Below are 11,818 nucleotides of genomic sequence, written 5' to 3'. Positions count from 1 at the left end.
GTCAATCTTTAAAGCAAATTTATAGTACACTCGCACACAAAGTGTTTTTCTTGTCGAAGACCCATAATTGCTTCAAGAATTATATTGTAAACTGGATATGCTTGGATAATATTCCACTGACTGTTTAGTTTGTCCAGATAATTGCTACCAAGTTTCCTTAGAGACTGAGACACGATCGTCGTATGAATAAAAAAGCATCTGGTAGGTTCCACCAAAATCCGACTCCTCGAGTATGTAAAATGCTACGAACTTTAAGATGCGTAATGGAATGTCATTCAACAGCTTGCTTGTATACATGAATCTACGCTCTTTCTCTCTTCTTCGTTTCATCAGTTCTGAACGTACAACAGAGTACACATGATTCCGGCAACCTGCCGGAAAAATTTCCGGAAATCCGGGAAAGGAGCAGGAACTCATGCGTGGCAGCAGCAGTAATAAACTATTTTCTAAAATGACCTGCAATTTATCTGTACAAAATTTGGATGGATTATTGAACTAACTGGACTGGAGGGAATAGTCCACAGGAAACGGCAAAAACAAAATCTAAGGACGAGAGAAAGAGACCGAAAAGAAATGGGAGGAACAGAGAGATGTCAGGAGGTGAGGCGTCCCTCCAGGAAGCCCGTCTGCATCAACACCGAGTTCCTCACCGTCCTCAGATCTCTCCCCTTGAGCGTCCGCCCGTTTCCCGTGCACACCGAGAACGCCGTCCTCCGGCCACCTCCGCCGAACCGCCTCTCGACGATAACGTGCGGAGGAAGCAACTCCCCCTCCCCATCATCGTCCACACCTCCGCCGCGGCCCTCGCTCCTGCTCAAGAACTCCAACACTGCGGGGCTCCCAGACTTTCCCGCCGGAATGCGCACCGGAGACGACTTTTTTCGAGCCGTTTCGTTCATTTTCGCCGCCGGAGTGCTCTCGACAACATCGGGACTTCCGCTCGGAGCCGTTTCGACAGCAGCCCACATGAGGAACATAACGTCTTCCTCGAAGTACTCTTCCGCCATCCCCTGCTCTGGGCCCGCCGTAACGTCGATCGCCATGGCTGCTGGAACGGCTTCGTTTCCCGGCGGGGGTGGTTGGGGCAAATCTCTGTGGGGGCTGCAGGTTTGGTCGCGTATTTATAGAGAGGGAAGGACCCGCAAGGGTTTGCGATGGTCATATGGCGTCATCCGAGCTCCGGCTCAGCACGAATCTTCCGCGTCTGAACCGAGCATCCGTCCACCTCCTAAAATCACAAGGCGCTCAATGAAAAGGAGAAAACTACTTCTGTGCTCCACCCAACAATCAAATTAATCTACTAAATAAAATTGTTAATCCATTATTATGACTGCTTATCATAACCAGGCCCCGGCTGTGTGGCTCAATCATTGATGGCGATGAGGTTGCCAGATCTTGGCGGCCATTAATTCTGGAGTTTCATAATTAACAGCATCTAATTGTTTGTTTACGAAGCAACTTGAGATACCAATCTACAGTTGTAAGAGAATGTTGTAATATGATGACATTATTTGCGGGGATGGGGACATTATGGGTTAATCAATCACATGTGACTTGGAAATTGCAGCTACATGTCAAGATAAGTAGGCTACCTTATTTCTACATCCAAAAGGGCACAACAAAAGCAAATATTTGAACATATCAATGTTAAAATAATGGACGAATATATAGTGCTTAGTAGTAAGACAAACAAAATCAAGAAATATAAATTCTAATCAAGTCACTTAAACATAGTCGGACTCGTGTCGGATGCCGAAGGCGGCGGATGAGGGCTTAAGTTAATGAGCCCAAAGTTCGAAATATTTGCCTGCTCAACACTATTATGGAAGAAGTTAAAAGTTGGGAGCTTGTGCTCAGCTTTTCGAGTGGCTGTTAGCCGAAAGTTCGCATCTTCGTACTATAATGGAAGAAGTTAAAAGCAGAGAGAGAGAGATGTTTGTGTCCGCTTTCGAAGTGGGTCTTCTTAGCCATCACCTTTGTCTTCTTCTGGCAACGAGTTTTCTCTCTCTTAAAAAGTTAGAAACGTCCAGATTGGTGGAAGGAAGGAATAAACCAAAAAAACTCAACCAATCATAGGCCTCCACGTTTGTGGATGCTTTCTATTAAAGCCCCAAATTTTGTCCCTAATTTGGAAAACCGTGAACATCAGAGAAAGCTTCCTCTAAGAACAAAAAAAGGAAAGCAAGAGAATTATTTAAACCAAAAAAAAAAAAAAAATTGAAGTTGCCCTCTTCTCAAAAGGAGCTTTTGCGTTAGGAACCCATTCCCAACACAAAAACAATTCCTTCATTTGTATCCTAAACAAGAGCTGGCAGTGATGAAAAATGCTACTCGCCATATTTTGATCTCATTTTGTTCTTAGAGGGGGCCAGTCGAAATTATGTAAGAAGCAACACCCATATTGAAAAACACTTGCACAGTTCACACTCGAATGACAGTAACGTTAACGTTCCCTTGATCTTTTATAATATAACGTCCGTGTCAGTACAGGTGGATAATGTGAATACCGAATTAATAAATTCCTCTGCTTATAATATAAATCTTTAATGGATCAAATCATTGCCACCCGCAATTACTTTTTATTGAAACAAAGGAAGGAAGGATCGTATCTCCAGAACACAGGCAAGGGCTTGGTGAATTATTTATTTAATCATATGTGACCTGATAGTAAATCACGATTTTTCATCTATTCTTCAATTATCGTCAGCATATAAAACGTTATCTTAGTTAGCATATTCTAAATAATCCTTATAGTCGATGCAGAGCCCCTTGTTTTAGCCACTCGTTTTGGACATCTAATGACCATTATGCCTTTCGCCTCTAAATGCGGTATTTGCAAATTTTCAACGCAGACTAATCGCATTATATTATATGATATCCCATCAATTTCTCAGTCCACAAGCGTTACTATCACCATCGCTTCAAATCCTAAGTTCTCATCAATCATGCCAAAATAATAATAATAATGTGTTAATTTAATGATGGTAATGTTTAATTTAGCCTTACATTCAATATTTTTAGAAATTTTAAAGGATTATATATTCATATCTCCTATCATGGGAGGCTTGAAATCCGGTCGGGCCATCACATCTGGACTCCTATTATATATGGGCCTGGTCAAATGTCTCATGATGTTCATAACGAGTCTCTATTTTACATTAGATTACCAACCTAGACCATAAATCCATATCCACCAACGTTTGTGTGAGGGGTATTTTAGTAATTTTTGAAAGAATGGACATTTTGGGAGATTTCCACTTTTCCATCTTTTGTTACAAAAGGGTCTTTGCTTCCATAAGTTTGAGACATTTTTTGTCATATTATATCTTTTGTGCATATAACTAGTTTCACTTTGTCACATGAAAGCTCTTTTTTTTATTATTTTAGGAAAGGGGCTTTTTTTTTTAAGTTTTTCATTTTTTACAATGGTTTTTTTTTTTTTTGCTATCATGGGTATTTTAGTCATTTTCGGGCTGTGATTGAGCAATTGAGGTCGTGTTAATTTTATGAAGTATCAGGGCTTTCTTCGCCTTTTACCAGGCTTATTATATTCACGTAACAGGAAAAAATGGGGACGCCTCTTAGTGTTCTTTTCAAGCAAGGACGGTATGGAACGGCAGTGCAAGTACTTGGCAGTCCACCATGTATGCAAGAAATGGATAGACGTTGGTGATTTTATATTATAATAAGATCAGGAGTTCCTTTCAAGTGATGAATTGGATAAGCCACTTCCTAGAAAAATATAAATTGCTCGATACGTGTGCACATCTAAATCAAATCTTGCGCGTATATGTATACATTTCCAAACAACCTTCTTGACTTTCGTGTTCTCTCTTGGTTGATAAACAGAGAAACAAACACGATTGAAACTAATGATCTACTTTTCCCATTGTGTGCGTGTGTGTGTGTGTGTGTGTGTGTGTGTGACACTGACACACACACACAAACAACACTCTTTGACATATTTTTCTAATGGGGATGTGATCTGTCAAGTACCGCTAACCATATACATCCCCTGAGATATATAACCAATCTCTTACTTTAGATCTGTTGCAATTTGAGGAAGAATTGTGTAATAACTTAGCAAAAACCGTCTGTGTTTGTTATTTTTAAGTATCAACCATTCATATGTAACTATCATGTTCGAGAGCTTAGCAGTTTGTTTATACTTTAGTTACTTGAGAACCGACTATACCTAAGCAACAGAATTATTTGAGAAATTGTTCAAAATCTTATTTTCACATCTAAGCGATCTCATCTAAGAATCCATTTCTTGGTTTTGGATGGTACAATTAAAATTACTAAAACCATATTTGAATGAACGAACATAGGCAAAACCATGTTTCAGTTGTTATTTCATGAATAAAAATATATGTAGGCTACCTAAATTGTAGCAGTTCTTGTTAACTTGATTCAAACCGTAAGCCGTTTCATATTATATTGCTTGAGAGAGATCTATTGTCGTTTAATACAATCTAATATGTGGGCGCTTTGGATGAGAAGTGAAAGGAATGAAACGAAACCAATGGGCGTCGGACAAGAAAGGACTCTACGTGGAAGCAGTCGGGTATAAATATATCGGTAACTTGTTCCATCTTCCAAGTAACAGGAGCCTTTCGTTTGGTACAAAACCATCAAACACCTCCTGTGCTGATGAACGACTCCAAAGAAACCCCCAAGATAATGTCAAAAACAGATAAATCTGTTGCAGAGTCGTCTTCACTATCAAGAAACTAGTATACATTTCTCACCCTCACAAATTCCATGCGTACACACCACGAACATCTCTGTTTTCTCTTGGATTTTAATAATGAACTTGACAAAATTATCGGACTTCGGCTTAACTTCTATACCATTTATCACTGTCGTTCTGACTCCGATCCACAGTATAGAAAACTCACGAGAACTCTGTTTTCCTGTGTCGTTTGAGATAAGTCCATCTGGTTCCTGGGCTTTGGAGACCATGCGTGTGCTTTTGGTAGACTGGCTTGTCAATTTAGTAACAGTGGTGTTCTACTTTTCCCTTGGACTTTGTTGGGGAGTGCCTGATTATGCACTCTTTGCTGCATCCCAGAGCGACTCTCAAATCATATATAACAAAAGAAGTTTAGATACCAAACTCCCGATCTTCTGACATTGAAAGGTTTAATACAGTGAATTCACCAGAGCAGGTTACTGCTGAAGGTCTTCTGGTGGTTAAGATTATATACAACGGAATCGATAGGAGATGAAGAGATATAATTCTGGAAGCATATTCAACAATCTGCCAGATTATAACTGCTACAATCTGCAATTTTAGAGTCACTTCCTCCCCTTTTCTTTGATGTCGACATGTGGCTGTAGCTTTTGTCTTGAACGGCGGGGACTTTAGCATCTGTTGTTGAAAGTGAGAAATAAGGCCTGAGAGGAAGTTGGTATACCATTGACCAATGAACTAAACGTGGATAAGGTTTCCATTGTAAAAGGCACCACCAGTTGAAAATGGTGACTTCAAAGCTATCTCGTTTGAGACGACAAAAAACCAGTTGATAGAACTCTGTTTCCTTCATCTTCTATAATTGTTCATCTACCGACCCCGCTCAATTGATATTGTCAACTTTGCAACGCCCATTATTCAAGACGGACTGCCCGATGCAGAAGCAGAACGAGGCATATATTGCAGGATCACAGAGAAGATAAATTAAAAGGATATAATTGTTTTTCCATGTGAGCATCTCCTTGAAGAGAGAGAGAAAGTAAAAAATGTTTAAAAACCAAAATTATAATGAAAAGTTTTACAAAATTATAACTAGAAGATTTTGTTCTCTCAAATTTTGAAGAAGGGAAGGGATGAACACGGCAGAATAGAAGGCAACGGCCACGCATCAACCGAAAGAGAACTTTCAGTAGACGAAGGAAGTGAATCAACTGAATGACTCCATTACAATCATTCATCAGAAAGTGTTTCGTTCTATGATTTCAGTTGTGATGAGAAAAAGAGCTATAGAAAAAAGGGCCAAGAAATGAAAGTAGTTTTTCAATTATTTGCGAAATTTGTCCTTATACGTTATGGGATAAAGACAATTTTGAGAAAGAGATTACTTAATGAAGCAAAACATTTGATTCATGCACCAGGAGAGAACTTAATTTCCATGCAATGGACAAACTGATATGTGGTTGTTAAAGAGTGATTAAGTGGAACGAAATTGACAGGGTGATAAGGTCGTGGAACGCTGGTTTGTTCTATATTTTGGACCTTAGTTCCATGGAGCAATCGATATTGCCAAAACATGAGCATGCTCTCTTCTCTTGACTTCGATATGAATGTGAAAGCAAAATTGTGAGGAACAGTACTTTGTAGATGAAGCATTTTATTTTTCTCTTTTTAAGCAAACACCGGCTCTTCTTTGTTTGAAAGTAATCTTAACGTAGCTAATCTCTCTCCATGCAATTCAAATTGGCATTGTATGTTTTTTTTTTCCCTTTCGGAATAAAAGAGAAGCTTGTCTTTCCAAGATGTTCGATTCATGTAAAACATTGATGCAAATAATGAAAGAAAGCTAGTCTTTCCTAGATGTTCTTTTCATGCAATGTAAATTTTCCACTAAACCATGAAGCTTTCCTCGAGATAAACATGACAAAGTTGTACCGAAACAAGGAACAGAAACCCAAGTTTCGAAATAATATCCTAGTGGTTACATTTTGTAGTTTCACAATTTTGATCATTTAAAGATGCTCTGCAATTTTCTTTAGATATATATTTAGCAACATGGATGCCTATGAGGATTAAAGAAAAATCACACTCCAATTTACGGTAAATTTCAAACTCAAGGGGTGTTTGGTAATAGTGACAATTTGTTGTTGTTTCATGAAATTGATTGAGGCAGATTTGTGAAACATTATTAACACAATGTTTTATGAATTTGCCCTGTTTTTGGAGTATATTTAATTAATAGAACAGTCTATTGACAAACGATCTTTAAAAGAATCTCATAGTGTAGTCCTGCTATAAGAACAAACATCCACGACACCTATACAACCTATTGATTTTATGTTGGAGATGAACAGCCACATGAATCGAACTGTGTTTGTTGAAATCATTTATAGTGGTGGATCTGAATAAGATCGATTTTTTTTTTTAATCTTTCTGCCATGAAAACCAATCTCTATCTTAGTAAATTCAAAATTTTGGTTCTTGGGGAGTTGTTCATTTTTATTTCAGTATAGAGTGTTGCACCCCATTTTGAAAAATTTAGTTTGGTAAATAAGATTGTGTGAAATCTTAAAAGACTTATAAAAAGGTTATAGTCAGGGGTCAAACCCGCCCGACGTGGGAGTGGGTTGAGTTGTTACTAGAGCATAGAGCATCAAATCAATTTTAGTTCTTATAAAATGACGAAAATTAAAATTACAAACAAAAAAAGTGCCTAACGCTTGAGCCAGTAACAAATCGTCTTTCAACTAAAAATATTAATTTTCGACATAAAATGAACAAAAAAAGAACTCATATTCAAATTAGAAAACATTCGATTGATGGAGAGACAGGATATCTTTTCATTTTATACCAAAAACTAATGTTTTCTACCCCAAATAACTATTTGAGGTTCTTATTAAAGAAGGCAGAGCGTTTATTATCATCTTTCAAAAAGTTAACCTATAATTTATTATTTATTTAAATGTTATCTTTTCTTTAAGAAAACAATAGAAGACCAAGTGGCTTACAAAAGTTGACATGACAATTTCCCCATCCTTCAGTCCGTCCATTGAAGATTTTCCGGTGAAATGCCTTTTATGAAACACCCAATTTGTTGCGACCAAGTCTCCAACTTCAACCCCTCGAGAATTTATTAAAAGGCAGAGCGTTTATTATCATCTTTTTAAAACTTGACCATAGTTTATTATTTATTCTAATATTATCTTTTTCATTTAAAGAAAACAACAGAAGAGCAAGTGGCTCACAGAAGTTCACATTCGTCTGTCAATTGAAGATTTTCCTGTAAAATGAATTTATGAACCGCGCAATTTGTTGGGACCAATTCTCTCTACTTCGGCCGCTGTTTTTTCTCTCTTTTAATTGTAAGACAAGCGCAATGTGGCAATTTGCAGCCCCACTTTATTGTAACTCAAGCTTGAAATTATTCTGACTTGGAATTACCAGCACTGAAGCCGATGATGAAAGATAAAAATGAAGCAATTTGTAAAGCCGAATCCAAAAGCTTAGCGTATTTTCTATGAAGATGCGGCAAGTGGGAAGCGAAATGAGAAACCAGAAGCCGATTTAGAAAAAGAAGGAGAAGGGGATCATCCTGGTAGCTACGACGAACGCCAACAAGAGCATAAAGTCGACTTCTTCATTTTTCCGGCAGTCAAATTCAGTACCGGAAGTTATCCGATCCTTCCTAAATTCCATGAGCAACGAACATGTCCGTCCATAAGCATCAATATTCTTCATTTATTGGCGACACAACTTGAGTATGCCGGAAATTTTTCCCGGCTAAGAGACTGAGGAAATTTCTGAACAACCGAAAACTAGAACTCGGTCTTTTGATACCTTACTGGAATCATTTATTTTTACACTCTGCCGTCGACTCAACGAACAAAAATACCTTTGCAAACAAAATCAGGGAAACCCCTCCGAGAAAGAAGGAAAAGGAAAAAAGAAGAAATAGAAGACAAAATTTCAGAAGACCAAGCGTCCCTCGAGGAAGCCCGTCTGCGTCAACACCAGGTTCCTCACCCTCCTCAGATCCCTCCCCTTCAGCGTCCGGCCGTTGCCCGTGCACACCGAGAACGCCGTCTTCCGGCCGTTCATCCTCCTGTCGACAATAACGTGTGGGGGCACCATGCCCTCCCCCTCCTCCTCCTCATCGTCCAATTCTCCACCACCATTCTCACCCCCGTACCTAAATTCCACCGCCCGGGTACTCCCCATGTTCCTCGTCGGAATCCTGATCGGAGACGATCGGTTCCGCGAAGCCGTGCCCTTCGTCGTCGCCCGAGTCTGAGTCGTGCGGCGAACCAGAGAAGGTTCCGAAGCCAAGCACATGAAGTTTTCGTCGAGCAACACGTCCATCTCCTCCGTGGTTGCCGCCTGAAGACCGATTGCCATCGCCGGAGAGGACTCCCGTTCCGAAATCCCGGCCGCCCATGAGCGGGTACTTATAAGGGCAGAAGAGGGCCATTCGTTATTCAAATTGCGTGTACGCGACGACTTGACTTTGAGAAACTCGGCTCCGCTCGGCCGAGCTGCACTTCCACGGTACGCTGCAGGCGTGCCGCGTCCCTTGTGGCGTTCATATCTGATGACTTTGGCTACCGGATGCTCCTCCATTAATCTCCGTCATGGTCGCCGTTTTCCGGTCAGAGTTACAATTCATAAGAGGAGATAAATTATGAAGTGATAATCACAATCTTATCAGTATCACACCTTCAATTTTCTTATTTTTTTTGTTACAATCTTAGTGTTAAGAACCCAAATAAGCAGGAGCACTAGAATTTATGTGGTTGGCAACCACCAAAAGGCCTTCCGATATATATATATATATATATATGGCGACATTGTGTCTCTTACATGACAAAATTTGAACAAGACTTAGCGAACTTGAGGTTTGACACAGCGAAACATGTCACAGCACCGCGCCTTGGTCAAGGTTAGAATGCGACCGCGGGTGCGTCCAGGCCAGAAGGCCAGGCAAAGCCAAGTCAAAGGGCGACCGAGTCGGTCAAAGCCGGAGGCAAGGGCATCGAGCCGATCATGTGCAATCGCCTCGGCTCACTTCTGGAAACGGCTCGGCTGGGCGATCCGCTTGTCTATCGGTCTCTTGTGGGGCCCGCTGGTTAGGTTCACCTGGCCTGGCTGCCTTCCTTCCCCTAAAATCCTTTGGGACAACCAATCACAAGTCCCCACGTTCTAATATTCCCCGCGGTAGAGAAAAGTTGTCTCAGAAAGTGTAATCTCAGCACACAGTTTGGAGTTTGTTTCTATTAAAAAATAGTTATCAAAGAAATTGCAAGCATGAAACTCAGCTTAAAAAAAAAGAAAAAAAGAAAAATGTTTGTTCATGAGTTTTTCTGCAAAATGGGATCGAGTTTTTCCGCATGTTATGAGGTAGTAAAAAATGAGGAACATGATTAATTAGTAGGGTCGAGTAAAGAAGGGATGATTTTGCGATAAAAGAGGAGAATGGGGGTTTATATTGATATTTTTGATGAGGAAGGAAAGGTCGGCCCATGGTTTTTGTAGGCGGAAAAGTAGAAAAATGATTCACCGCCACGATGGGATGGGATGGGATGGGATGGGATGGGATGGGATGGAATATGAGATAAGAGATTTGTCATCTCTGGATGGATAAGACCGAAAATCAGACAAAAGGATTAAGGCCACGGTGAGAAGCAACATCTGGAGACCCGTTTGAAAGCGACAAATGTTTCTACAGTGGGATTTTTTTTTTTTTTTTTCCTTCTTTTCTTCTTCTATAGGTGAGGATGATTATGTCAGGAAAAGATAATTCCTGGACTTTTTCTCCTCCTATCAAACGTTTCCGAAATTTACAAAATAAAGAACATACCACTGAATTCATGTTAAAACATATTTTAAACAAAACATCAACTTCCTGCATGTTTGTGGTTGCTAATTTAGTGAAAAAAAAACATGGGTTAATTTCTTCAAGTTAAAAATGTTGTTTTTTTTAATTTTGATATTTCACTGGTCGTTAATTTTTTTTATATGTAAAATAACATACTCAAATAATAAAAAGATTTATAATCTTGCAATCGTGTTCATTTTATTGCAATAAGAAGTCAAGGTCACATGTTATATAAAAATTGGAAATATATTCACATGCACATTTTCGACAATATATATATATATATATATACTCATCTAACCAAAGTTGTTTCATTGAACATGATGTCCGGTTAATAGACATTTTCGTTATCTATTATTAGTTTACACGTTTTTTTTTCTTTGTTTTTTTCTTAATCACCAATATGGACGCCCTTCGTTAGAGACAGCTATAATCATCATTCACTCATTTTATATATAAAAATCTTCTGACTCAGCGATGATTTTTTTATTTATATCATTTCTATAAGTTTGTATAATTTTTAAATTTTATTTGTTTGCTCTATGTTTTTTCACATGAAATATACAAATTGTTCAAGTTTGCCCCATTGGAAAGATTGCTTCTAACTTTATATACTCGTAACATTGACAATATCCGGTCTTTTAAGCTTGGATACTTGGATCCGTAAGCAACAAGCAAACAAAAATATTTTTTTAACGAATATGTGTATCGTGCAGGAGGAGGAGGAGTAACAGAAAACGTCCATGGCGCCCGCCACCGGCACAGGTGGCTTGTTTCTTCATTCAAGTAAACCAAAGCCCTTAGTTTATCCCAAATCCATCAAACACTCATTAGAGTTTTCTTCTTCGCCAACATGAAGCAATAACTTACAATTGATGTACTATTTCAAAATACGGTTCGGATCCAGCTTTGTCGAATTTGACTAATTAGATTCTATCTAATGGATTTACATTAAATTGGATTTGAACCTTCTTTTTTTTTTTTTTAACTGAATTTGGATCGAAGTAGCGTCAAATCTGATGTTTTCACCGGATCTCGGTTGGGTATCATGCTTAGATTCAGATTCCATTATATGTTGAATTTCAATTGAACTAGTAATTGGATCTAGATCCCTTTACTGCATGCATCTGGCTAAACGGATTCAAAACATGCATGAACATACGCAGGGCGGAAGAAGGTGACATCGCCAAGATCTTTGCTAGACATGCTCAAACACGCCCTTAAAAGGCAGAAAGTCACATGACTATATATCC

General features: G+C 39.0%; 2 protein-coding genes across 2 annotated transcripts; both read right to left on the bottom strand.

Moving 5' to 3' along the window:
* Window positions 1–1,216, bottom strand: LOC116265140 (uncharacterized). The gene has a single exon (XM_031645664.2). It carries the CDS (start codon window positions 1,041–1,043, stop codon window positions 594–596), a length of 450 nt encoding a protein of 149 aa, XP_031501524.1. The 5' UTR covers window positions 1,044–1,216; the 3' UTR covers window positions 1–593.
* A 7,187-nt stretch (window positions 1,217–8,403) lies between these two features.
* LOC116265679 (uncharacterized) lies at window positions 8,404–9,325 on the bottom strand. Its single transcript, XM_031646477.2, has one exon. The coding sequence runs from the start codon at window positions 9,308–9,310 to the stop codon at window positions 8,660–8,662; it is 651 nt and encodes a 216-aa protein (XP_031502337.1). The 5' UTR covers window positions 9,311–9,325; the 3' UTR covers window positions 8,404–8,659.
* Between the last annotated feature and the right edge of the window lie 2,493 nt (window positions 9,326–11,818).

Source organism: Nymphaea colorata, chromosome 1, assembly GCF_008831285.2.
Source record: "Nymphaea colorata isolate Beijing-Zhang1983 chromosome 1, ASM883128v2, whole genome shotgun sequence".
NCBI lineage: Eukaryota > Viridiplantae > Streptophyta > Magnoliopsida > Nymphaeales > Nymphaeaceae > Nymphaea > Nymphaea colorata.
This window is presented reverse-complemented; position numbering and strand designations above follow the sequence as displayed.